The following is a 12239-nucleotide window of genomic DNA, read 5'->3' as shown; positions in this document are numbered from 1 at the left end:
GGAGCAGGTGAAAAGAGGTTTTAGGGTCACCTCCTTCTCCGTCTGGGCTGGAAGATGCTGTCCTCGATGCCTGAAAGCAGAGAGTGAACCCAGGGACAGCACTGCTGGGATTTCAGCAGCCCAAACTGAACATCAGCGAGTAAATAACCCCGGAGCCTGTTTCCAGCTGGAATTTCCTAGAAAATAATAATTGCTGGAAAAACCCAGGTGTCTTCGCCAAGACTGCAAAACCTCGCTCCTTCCAGCGGAGGAAAAGCCGGTGGATGGAGATGCCGCATCCCGAAGGGGGAAGAGCCGATCCCCGGGGAGGGGGATGCGCTGTCTGCATCGCCCTCCAAGGGTTTTTCGGCCACCTCCGAGCCCGGCTCTTGGATTGAAGGCTGGTTCTTGCGGGGACTCGCCTGCATGGAAAGTCTAAACCCCTCCGAGCGCCAGCGGCGCCTCTCTGCCCTCCGGGAGCTGGGGATTAGATCAGGAAATGAGGCACAAGCAGAGGTAAGAGGTTTCCTGAAATCCTAGCCAAGGCTTGAGTTATTAAACCAGGCTTTCTCAGCTTAAAAAAAAAAACAAAAAAAACACACAACCCTCGGAGATTTTTGCCTGGGCTTGGCAATTTTAAAAGCCAAAGGGAACCAGGGCGAGGGACCTGTTTGCACCTTGGTTCCCGCCGCCCCCGGGGTGTTTTGCTTGGCTGGTTTTTGCAGGGTGTTCCCAGCCTCAGGGGGCTTTTGCAAAGTCCATTTAATTATTAACAGGCAGCTCCTGCCCTTAGCTAGAGGTTAACAGAGCTGGGGACAAGGACGGTGCTGGGGTTCGGGGCAGGCAGAAGCTTTATGGGAGCAGCTCTTAGATGTGTTTAGAGTCCTTTGGATGGTTTTATCCGTCCTTCAGACTGGAAAACCAGGCTTGATATGAGATGGGAGCACCTTAAAATCCGCTCTGCTTCTCCTCCTAGTCTGAAACTGTGTTTTCTCCTTGTTTTTAGAGCAGGCAGACCCCCTCCTGCCTGCAGAAATGCTCATACCTTCGGCACTACTGGTTGTGGGCTGGGTGCAATGGGTGCAATGGGTGCAATCCTGCCCCACGGGTGAAGAATCTCCACCATCTGCTCCCCATTGCTCATCCCTATCCCCGTGCACACCGCTGGAGAGCTTCTCCCTCCATCCCAGCCCTCGAGCACCCTCCGTTCGCTCCGTTGCTGGTTTTGACTATGCCTAAAATTTGCAGGTTTTTAGCCCCCACTGCCGGGCTCGGTGTTGCTGCCGGGCTCGGGGGTTTTAGGGGAGCATCCCCAGCCTCGCTGGGATGCAGCCGGCATCCCGCGTCCTCCGGAAAGCCGCCAGCGAGCCGGGGAAAAGAGGGCCCCACGGTCAGCAATGCTGGCTCCGCCGCCGTGCAGGGGCTGCAGATCTGCTCCAGCATCCTCAGCCTGGGTGGGGAAAAAAAGGGGATTTTTTTTTTTTTTTTTCCTTCCTCCATCCTGGGATAAAGCTTTAAATCTGCTGCGGGGATGCAGCATCCTCGTCGCTTGCAGGGCAGATCGAGCACTGATGCCGAGCTTGGAGTCAGGAGGGGTGATTGGGATCCCAGGATCCCAAATTTTGGGGGTTTATCGGAGATCATAGAGCAATGCCCTGACGTGATCCTTTCGTCTCGCCCTCCAGCAGCGCAAAACCCAGCCTAAACTGCGCCGGCGTGCTCGGCGCTGCACAAAATCCCCCTCTCTCCTGGCTTTTACAACCAATTTAAAATCCATCTGGCTGGAAAAAAAAAAAACCTGTAGCCCTGACCACCGTTGCATCGATATACGCTTATTGATTAGTTTTTTTTTTGTTCTTTTTTTTAATGATGATTATTTTTTTTCCCCCTAGCAGGGAGCAGCTCGGGAGGAGGAAGGGGCCGGCTCAGGTGTGGCATTAGGACCCAGCGGAGCCCCCATGGTGGAGGTAGGAGTGTGGGTTTTTTTTAACTCTCATTTCGAAGTTTTTGAAAGCAGAGAGAAGAGACCAAGGCGGTGGGCAAGGGCAGGACCAGCACTAACACCCAGAGCGGTAAGGACCAGGGCAGAGAGGCCCCCCCCTCATCCCAGCCCCCTGCATCGGGCAGGGATGCTGGGGACCCCCCAGCAGCGGATGGGGCTGAACCCCAGCTTTGGGGCTTTGCAAAGTTGCCTTAAAAACTCCATCGGTCGGGGCAGGCGAGCTCTCAAAAGCTGTTTTCAACCTTTTAATCTCATAAAAAGACAACCCACCTTGTTTTTGGGGTGCTGAAGAGCCAGCGGCCGCGGGGGGGACCCCATCTTTGCAGCCTGACAGCTGTGGTAGTAGATTTTTAACCACTTCCAAAAGTCTAAAAATACCCTAACGTCTGAAGGAAGCTGTATATTATTTTTTTTTTCCATCCTGGAAAGAGACTGTAGAAAAGGGCTATTTTAATATTTCTATTTCTCCCCCCCCCCCCCTCCCGGGGGGGGACGGGTCCCTAATGAAAATGTGATGTGTGAAAACGGGGATGGGGGAAAAGAAGGTTTTTCACCTTTGGTCGGGGGCCAAAAAAAAAATTTCAATCCTTTCATATTCCCTTTGTTCTCCCACTCTCTGGCAACTGGAGAGCTTAAAAAAAAAAAAAAAAGAAAAAAAAAAAAGAAAAGAAAGGAAAAAGGAAAAAAAAAAAGCTGGGGGAGGGGGGAAAGGCTCGGGGAAGGTGGGGTTTAGCAGAATGAAAGGGAGAGACTGTGGTGTTCTTTCTTCGGGGTTGATTGTTCCCAGATGTGCAGTTGCAAAAACATCTGGCGCGGTTGGAGTCGCCGGACCCCTGCACGGAGGGGAGAGGAGCTTGGGGGGGGGGGCACCTCGGGTCCCTCCCGGGGCATCTCGCTGGTTTGCTTTGGTGGTAGGAAAAGCCGAGGGTGGGGAAGGAGGAGGAGGAGGAGGATGGAGGTGGCCCCGTCCCCTCTTTGCAGACCTTGGGTTTAAGGAAGATGTCGCGGCGACCCTCGGCATCGCTCCCAGCTGGGTTCGGAGGTGGTGGCGGGCACTTCGGTGTCCTCCGTCGGGAGGAGAAGGTGTTGGCGTTGCCGTCGGGAGAAGACGTGACCCGTCTGTCCCCGTTCCACGGCCAAACCCCGCGAGCTCGGTCCAAGATCTCCGAGTCTGGGGGAAATTCAGGGGGAATTAGACCTTGAGAGAAGCCTTGGGCGCTTGCGGATTGCTTTGGGGCAAAAAAAGGGCAGGTTAACCCCGCGCCGTGTGGCCGTGTCCTTGGGACCGCTGGCGCGATGGGAGGACGGCTTGGGATGCCTCCGGAGGTGGGTGTCCGTCTGGTCCCAAGCTGGGTGGGATGCGAGCGCCGGGTCAGGGTGATTTGGGGCCGCAGGGCATTGGCGCCGGCATCCCACGGGATCCCGGTATCTGGAGAACCGGCGAAGGTCAGGATGGGCATCTACAGCCCCTTTCTGCCACCTCGAGGTAGCCCCAAACCCCCCCGGTCCCCCGTAGCAGCCCTGGCCTGGCCAGGACCCAGCTGCTTTCCCAAACCGCAGCCGCTAAGGCTCGATAAAACCTCCCGGCCCCCCGCCAAGCCCGGAGCCGCACGTGGATTTTGCTCATCCCCGCGCAATCCCTTTTATCCCAGGACACATTTAACCTCCGTTAAACCCGGGCCTGGGGCTTCCTTTGCCGTGGGAAGCAGATGGGGCTTGCAGGGACCCGGGTCCCACCAAGGTGCAGCCGTGGGTTGGTGATGGAGTGGTGCTGGGCGCTTCGTTTGGGACCACCGAACTCTGACTGTCGGCTGGGCTTGGTTATCTGCTCCCAGCTCAGGGAGGGACCAACTTTCCGGCTTTCCCAAAGCTGGGAAGGGTCTGGAAGTCAGTTGTCAACATCTCCAGTACCTGCAATCCTGGGAATGGACCTAGAAGATGTAATTCTGGTGGTGGTGCAAGGGCATGATTGCTAGAAGATGCAACCTTTTGGTGATCTTGAGGACATGCTGGCTAGAAGGTCCTGTGCTTTGGTGAGGACCTGGTGGCTAGAAGGTGCTGTGCTTTGGTGAGGACCTGGTGGCTAGAAGGTGCTGTGCTTTGGTGATGGTGAGGACCTGGTGGCTAGAAGGTGCTGTGCTTTGGTGATGGTGCAGGATGTGGTCCCTAGAAAATGCAACACTATGGTGATGGTGCAGGATGTAGTCACTGGAAGGTGCTACGCTTCGGTGATGGTGCAGGAGAAGGTCCCTAGAAGATGCTATGCTTTGGTGATCTTCAGGACGTGGTGGCTATAAGGTGGAACACTACGGTGATGGCGCACAACGTGGTCCCTAGAAGGTGCTGTGCGTTGGTGATGGTGAGGACGTGGTCCCTAGAAGGTGCTGTGCGTTGGTGATGGTTAGGACATGGTCCCTAGAAGGTGCTGTGCATTGGTGATGGTGAGGACGTGGTCCCTAGAAGGTGCTGTGCGTTGGTGATGGTGAGGACGTGGTCCCTAGAAGGTGCTGTGCTTTGGTGATGGTGAGGACGTGGTCCCTAGAAGGTGCTGTGCTTTGGTGATGGTGAGGACGTGGTCCCTAGAAGGTGCTGTGCTTTGGTGATGGTGAGGACGTGGTCCCTAGAAGGTGCCGTGCGTTGGTGATGGTGAGGACGTGGTCCCTAGAAGGTGCCATGGTCTGGTGGTGGTGCAGTCAGTCCCATGGACCCCACCTTCCCCAGTGTGGTCTTCAACCCAGCAGGGACCGTGCTGTGCTGGGGCTGGAGCCGCGCTCCCATCCCGGGTGCTGCACCCAGCCGCGGCTCAGGGTGGGTGCCTGGGTGCCTCCTGGCCTGGGGGGGCTGATGTCCCCCCTCAGCAGGGGCGAGATACCGATGGGTTCGGCTTACCTTCACCTGTGCCTCAGTTTCCCCGCTCCGGCAGCAGAGCCGGGGGTGCCAGGAGGGATTCCCCATCCCCGCGGCATCTCGGCGTGCCGGGAATACGGACGTGCTTTATCCCTACAGCCGAACACCTCCGGCTGGATTTCGAAGGAGTTTTTGGGGGAGAATTTCTCTTTTTTTTTTTCCCCCTAAATTTTCCCCCTGGAGCTGGTTTGGGAGAAGGGGGAAGGGCAGGCGGGGTCCCTGCCAGCCCGCGCCGGGGAAGGGGCCCGGCTCACCGGCGGCACAGCCGGCCTTGGCAGACGCTCGCCATGCGAATCCCCGCTTGGAAAGCGCCGGGGAGCCGCGAGCGCCCCAGGCTGCCAAACCCCAGCGTCGGATTTTTTTCTGGAAAGCGATTTTTCCCTTCCCAAATCTCCACATCCCTTTGGATTTAGGGGATGCCTTAGCAAACGCAGCATCCTCCGGCAGCGGGGACCCCCCCAAAAATAAGCCCTTGGCCAAGGAACGGGGCTGAAAACCCCAGGAAAGGAGCCCCAAACCCCCAGCTCGTGGGTCTGGGAGCACTGGGGGGGTCCAGATGCCCCCCCCACGGCGGTGATTCAGACATCCCGGCATTTCTCACCCCCCGTCCTGCCCGCGGGATATTTCAGGGCTTGGTCCTTGCAATCCCCCCGGGAGCGCGCGGTCGGGGCGGAAAGCCCAGCCTGCCTTTTTTGGGGAAGTTTCTTTATTTTTTAGGGTTTGGGGTTTGGTTTTGTTGTTGGTTTTTTTTTGTTGTTGTTGTTGAGCCAGCCCTTGGGGGCATCTCGGGCAGAGATGCGAGGGGAATCGTGCTGGGAGGGGGCAGAGAGGGGCTGCTGGAGGGGATGGGGACCGGCGGGGCCGGGGGGTCTGTGTCCCCCCGCTCCGCTCACCCCTCTGCGTTTCCCTCTGCCCCATCCAGACTCCTCCGGCTGCATCCCGGCCCGCGCTGCTCCTCCACCGCTGCTGTCAGGATGAGAGCGGTGGGGCTCTTCTTGCTGTGTCTGCCAGGTGAGTGCCCCCTCCCCGGGGGTCCCCGAGGCGAGGTGACACCCCGTTAAACCCCAGGAGCCAGCCACCACCCCCGCTGATGCTTGGGTGCCTGCACCCATCTGGGGCAAGCATCACCTCATCGCCTGTTACACCCCAAAATTAACCCAAAAGCCCAGCGTAGGCTCGTGGTTAGGCTGGGACTGGTTTTGGGTAGGGGGGCACGGAGGGTGCGAGGGGTCTGGCACCGAGCGAGTCCCCTCCCGCTTTGGGGACATCAAGGTGGCACCATGGGGTGGCACAAAATTGGCACTTGGGGACCGGGATGACATCTAGAAAAATTATATTTGTAACCCCCCTGGGGGGCTGGCAAAGGGGATGGAAACGAGGAGGGAGGCGACGGACCCGGGAGCCTGGAGCCAGGAAAACTTTGGGCGAAACCAGCTCGGCACAAAGGCTGGGGAACAGATGGAAGACATTAAGCAGGCGAGGCCGAGGGAGCCCGGGGAAGGGGGGGGGCAGCGCGGGGGGTAGCGGGCAGAAAAGATAAGTCCTCTCCCGGCGGCGTTCCCGGCGGTGCTTTGCTCACGGATGCTGCCCTTTGCGAGGATGCGCAGGGATGCGGCGGCTGGCTGCAGCGTGGGGTGTCAGGGCGCATCCCGGGGATGGGTCCCTGCCGTGCCCCAGGGATGGGGGGTGACCTGATCCCCCCCCCCCCAAAGCATCCTGCCTGCGGGATCGCGTCAGATCCTGTGGTTTGAACCCCATTTCCCCCCTGGATCCACGGCGGGATTAGCTCCCAGGGCGTCCGCCAGGGATGCGGGGGACACCCTGGGCCCCTGGGATACTGGGAGGATCACTGGGATCAGCTGGATGCTGGCCCCATCTCCGGGTGGGGTTGTGGTTCCCGGGTGCTGCAAGACATCGGGATCACCCGGGATCGTCCCCGGCTGCGCACGGATAACGTAGGAATCCTGGGCTGGCTCAGGACCTCATCCTGCCGGTGAGCACCCCGCTTTCCTCTCCCTCCTGCTCGAGGGCGGCTCTGGGACGATATTTTGGGGACGATGTGAAGCTGGAGAGGTGGAGGCGGAGCAGGGAACCCCGAATCCCCGGGCTGGGGGTGGCCGTGTCCCTTCTGGTGACGCCTCTCCCCCCCGCCGCTGTCTCCCCAGCAGCGCTCCTGGTCCAGGGACAGTACAGCAGGTTTGAAGGCATCACCTACCCCGAGCCGGTACAATATTCCCAGTACGACCAGCAATCAGGTTAGAGCACCCTGAACTGGGAGAGGCTTCGCCCACCTCTCTGCCCCCCTCTTTTTCCTTTCTTTTTGTTGTTTTTTTTTTTTGCTTTTTCTGGCCAAATACACATCGGTCTGATGCCTCCTTTGGCTTTCATCCTCTTTGCTCCATCCCTTTTCTCCTGCCCCTTAAATTTCCAACCTCCTCCTAACTCCTCCTCGTCTCCCCCCGCATACACGTGCCTCTCCTTTCCCCTTCCTCCCACTGCCAATTATTTATTAAGCCTTTATTAAGCTTAAAAAACCCCCGGTGAGATGTTGCCCAGGTTCATTCTTGGGCTGGCTGGAGGCTGTTTTCCCATCACTCAGACCGGCTGCAAAATTTTGGGGGGCTCATTGCCAAGCCCTGGCCCCCTTGGGGTGCGTTTTCTCCCTAAAACCCATCCTCAGCCTCTGCTCCCTTCTCTGTTTTATTCCCCAGAAATTCAGGATTACTACGACTACCACGGTAAGTGGTTCCCCTGCGGGATGCCGGGCTGGGGGGGGCCAGGTTTTTGGGGTGTGCCCGCACTGTCTCTCTCCTTGCAGATGTCACCCCCCGTGCCCCCGAGGAGCAGTTTCGGTACCAGTCCCAGCAGCAATCCCAGCAGGAAATCGTGCCGGCCCCGACCCCAGGTGGGTGCCCTCCCCACCCCAGGGCTCGGGGTCTCCATCCCCCCCCTGCACCCTTAGCCCGGTTGTGCCCCCCCCCCCCCGCCCCCCGGAGCATCTTCACGGGTGCCAGCGTAAGGATGCTCCAGCCCTAAAACCCAGGGAAAGGGCAGGGGGATGCTTTTGCTCCATCCCAAAATTTGCTCTCCCCACCCAGCTGCTGCCCCCGAGACCGAGCCCACGGAGCCAGGACCCCTCGGTGAGTGCTTACCCCCCCCCCGCGGTCCCCCGGGGGCGGGGAGGGGGGGGGGATTCATCCTCCCTTTTAGCCCAGCTGGGGTGAGGATGCGCCGCCCTGCTGAAAATTAGGTGAAAATTAGGGTGGGGGGAAGACGTCGGGGCGGGGGGAGGGGGGGAAAGGGAGGGTGCTAAGCCCATCCCCGGGGCGTCAGGCCTCCCCCCGTGGATTTCCCAGACCCCCATGGGAAAGCAGCTGCCTCTTCTCCTTGCAGACTGCCGGGAGGAGCAATACCCCTGCACCAGGCTCTACTCCGTGCACAAGCCCTGCAAGCAGTGCCTGAACGAGATCTGCTTTTACAGGCGAGTGGAGGGGGGGGGAGCTTCCCTGACACACACACACACCCCCCCATATTTTGGGGAGCCCCCCCTGCTTTTGCACTAAGCACCCCCCCATTTTTTCTATCCAGCCTCCGCCGGGTTTACGTGATCAACAAGGAGATCTGCGTCCGCACCGTGTGCGCCCACGAAGAGCTGCTGCGAGGTAAGGTGGGGGGGGGGGGGTGCACCCCAAATTGGGGTCGGCCCCATCCAGGTCACCCCTTTTCCCATGGTGGGGGGGGAGCGGAAAAATCCCAGCCACCAAACAAAGTTGCTCCGGGCATCGCTCCGCAACCAGCGGACCAAACTGGGATCCCATTTTGGGGAGGGGGGGGGGCTGAGCCACCCCCTTATAGCACCATCGTGTCCCCGTCCCCACGGCGGGGTCCCTCGCTGCTGCTCCCCCTGTTTTTCCTCCATCCACGGATTCTTTCTTTCCCGTTATCCCCGCAGCCGATCTCTGCCGCGACAAGTTTTCCAAGTGCGGGGTGATGGCCACCAGCGGGCTCTGCCAAACCGTGGTCGCATCCTGCGCCCGCAGCTGCGGCGGATGCTGAGCTCGAAGGGGACCCCCCCTTCGCCGGCCGCATCCCGGGATCCCAACCCCTTCCCGTCCTCCTCTCCCGGGTACCCATCCCGCTCCGGATCCTCACCGTGGTGCTAAAGAAACCGTGCATGAAAGAGCATAAAAAAAAAAAAGTCCATTTTTTGTGCACATAATTAAAAAAAAAAAGGGGGGGGGGTTTATTATTTTTATTACTTTCTTTATTATATTGTAAAGGGGGGGCGGTGCGAGCCCCCGCCGCCCCGTTTTCTACGTAGAGTATCCAAGAGATAAAGCGTAAGGGTCGCTGCGGCTCCCGACTCGTTTTTTTTGGGGGGGTGTCCGATTTTTTGGGGGGTTTGATTTTTTTGGAGGGGTTTCCAGGGTTTTTTTTTGGGGGGGGAGGGGGAAATCTGGTTTTTTGGGGGGACTTTTCTGATTTTTTGGGGCTTTTTCCAATTTCTCGGGGCGGGGGGGGGGGTTCCAGTGCTTGGAGCGATTCCCGGCTACTCAGCCCCAGGCGCAGGAGGAAGGGCTGCGGGCGATGATTTTGGGGTGCTTTAGGGTGTTTGGGGGTTTGTAAAATGTCTGATTTGGGGGCAGTTGGTGGGGGAAATAACGCAGCTCGGAGGGGGCTTAATTTGGGGGGGGTCTTATAGAAATAAAGTGCGGTATATAGGTGCTCGGGGCAAATTTCTGAGTCTCTTATAGAAAAGAATGGGTGTTTTGGGGGTTGATTTTGGGGTGTGGCCCGGTTCCCCTATAGAAGAGGGTGGAGGGTGGGTCTCTGCTGGGGTCTGCAGTGTTTAGGGTTCAGGTTCCCCTATAGAAAGGAGGGTGGAGGCTGGGGTTTGGTTCACTTATAGGGAATAGTGTGGGCTTTAGGGGTTCGGCTTGGGGAGTTTCTCGAGGTCTCTTACAGGAAATTGTGTAGTGCAGCTCTCGTCTATAGTGTGCAGCTCTCATCTATAGTGAGCAGCTCTCGTATATGGTGTGCAGCTCTTGTCTATAGCGAGCAGCTCTCATCTATAGTGTGCAGCTCTCGTCTATAGTGTGCAGCTCTCGTCTATAGTGTGCAGCTCTTGTCTATAGCGAGCAGCTCTCGTCTATGGTGTGCAGCTCTTGTCTATAGTGTGCAGCTCTCGTCTATGGTGTGCAGCTCTCGTCTATGGTGTGCAGCTCTCGTCTATGGTGTGCAGCTCTCGTATATGGTGTGCAGCTCTTGTCTATAGTGTGCAGCTCTCGTCTATGGTGTGCAGCTCTCGTATATAGTGTGCAGCTCTCGTCTATAGTGTGCAGCTCTCGTCTATAGTGAGCAGCTCTTGTCTATAGTGAGCAGCTCTTGTCTATAGTGTGCAGCTCTCGTATATGGTGTGCAGCTCTTGTCTATAGTGTGCAGCTCTCGTCTATAGTGTGCAGCTCTCGTCTATAGTGAGCAGCTCTCGTATATGGTGTGCAGCTCTCATCTATAGTGAGCAGCTCTCGTATATAGTGAGCAGCTCTTGTCTATAGTGTGCAGCTCTCGTATATGGTGTGCAGCTCTCGTCTATAGTGTGCAGCTCTCGTCTATAGTGTGCAGCTCTTGTCTATAGTGTGCAGCTCTCGTATATGGTGTGCAGCTCTTGTCTATAGTGAGCAGCTCTTGTCTATAGTGTGCAGCTCTCGTCTATAGTGTGCAGCTCTCATCTATAGTGAGCAGCTCTCGTATATGGTGTGCAGCTCTCATCTATAGTGAGCAGCTCTCATATATAGTGAGCAGCTCTTGTCTATAGTGAGCAGCTCTTGTCTATAGTGTGCAGCTCTCATATATGGTGTGCAGCTCTCGTCTATAGTGTGCAGCTCTCGTCTATAGTGTGCAGCTCTCGTCTATGGTGTGCAGCTCTCGTATATGGTGTGCAGCTCTCGTCTATAGTGTGCAGCTCTCGTATATGGTGTGCAGCTCTCATCTATAGTGTGCAGCTCTTGTCTATAGTGAGCAGCTCTTGTCTATAGTGTGCAGCTCTCGTCTATAGTGTGCAGCTCGTCTATAGTGAGCAGCTCTCGTATATGGTGTGCAGCTCTTGTCTATAGTGTGCAGCTCTCGTATATGGTGTGTAGCTCTCGTCTATAGTGTGCAGCTCTCATATATGGTGTGCAGCTCGTATATGGTGTGCAGCTCTCGTCTATAGTGAGCAGCTCTCGTCTATAGTGAGCAGCTCTCGTCTATAGTGTACAGCTCTCGTCTATAGCGTACAGCTCTCGTCTATGGTGTGCAGCTCTCGTCTATAGTGTGCAGCTCTCACAGTCTGCAGCTCCCTTATACAGCGTGTAGCTTGCTTATATAGCATGCAGCTCTCTTATGTAGCATGTAGCTCACTTATATTGCATCCAGTTCTCTTATATAGTGTGTAGCTCATATAGCGTGCAGTTCTCTCGTATAGCATGAGCTCATACAGGGTACAGTTCTCTTATATAGCGTGCAGTTCTCATGTAGCTCATATAGAGTGTAGTTCTCTTATATAGCATGCAGATCTCATATACTGTGCAGCTCTTATACAGCGTGTACAGCATCCAGCTTTTTTATATAGCATGTAGCTCATATAGCATGCAGCTCTCCTATATACTGCGCAGCTCTTACAGTGCGCAGTTCCCTTATATAGTGTGCAGCTCTTATACAGCTTGTACAGCTCTCATATAGCATATAGCTCTCATATAGTTCTCATATAGCATGCAGTTTGCATATAGTATGCAGCTTTCTTACATAGTGTGTAGTTCTCATATAATGTGCAGCTCTCTTTATATTGCGCATACTCATATATAGTGTGCAGCTCTCACGTGGTGTGTAGTTCTCTTATAGCATGCAGCTCTTTATAGTGTGTATAGTCCATATAGGGTGCAATTCTCTTATATCATATAGAGTCCTATAGTGTTTAGCGCTCTATATTGTGCAGTTCTCTTCTGTAGTGCATGGTGCAGTTTTTATATAACGTGCAGCTCTATAGTCTGTATTCTCTTATAGGGGTGCGCTTCTATAGCATAGCGTTTATTCTATAGCTTAGTGTTGGGCAATTTTCCAGTTCTCTTATAGAAAAGAGCCTGATGCGCCCGTGTTCGGGGGATTTGCTCCCATTCTCAGGGGTTTCAGCTTTAGGTGACTGCCTGGATCTTATAGAAAATAGGCTGGGGGTGGGTGGTGCTGAGTCTTCTCCGTCGTCCTCCCCCTCCCCGTGCTCGTGGCCTCGGAGGGATTCGTCCTTCCCCCCCCCAAAGGCTTAAAACAAGGAGGGGGGGGCAGCGGCACCCCAAAGGGGCGATGCTTAACGGCCCGG

At 56.3% G+C, this 12239-nt stretch overlaps 1 protein-coding gene across 2 annotated transcripts; it reads left to right on the top strand.

The window, feature by feature from the left end:
* Positions 1–51: 51 nt before the first annotated feature.
* MFAP2 (microfibril associated protein 2) lies at positions 52–9554 on the top strand. Of its 2 annotated transcripts, XM_075172571.1 has the most exons (10): positions 52–495; positions 1872–2071; positions 5811–5899; positions 7054–7143; positions 7600–7626; positions 7707–7793; positions 7987–8028; positions 8282–8369; positions 8477–8550; positions 8841–9554. In XM_075172571.1, the coding sequence occupies exons 1-10, from the start codon at positions 406–408 to the stop codon at positions 8942–8944; spliced, it is 891 nt and encodes a 296-aa protein (XP_075028672.1). In that variant the 5' UTR covers positions 52–405; the 3' UTR covers positions 8945–9554. The 2 variants fall into 2 exon arrangements, with proteins under 2 accessions (XP_075028672.1, XP_075028671.1); XM_075172570.1 differs by lacking the exons at positions 52–495; positions 1872–2071 and having other exon boundaries at positions 5440–5899; positions 7057–7143.
* The last annotated feature ends 2685 nt before the right edge of the window (positions 9555–12239 follow it).

The sequence above is a fragment of the Calonectris borealis genome, chromosome 23 (genome assembly GCF_964195595.1).
Source record: "Calonectris borealis chromosome 23, bCalBor7.hap1.2, whole genome shotgun sequence".
NCBI lineage: Eukaryota > Metazoa > Chordata > Aves > Procellariiformes > Procellariidae > Calonectris > Calonectris borealis.
The sequence above is the reverse complement of the archived record's forward strand: the minus strand, read 5'-3'. Positions and strand labels throughout refer to the sequence as shown.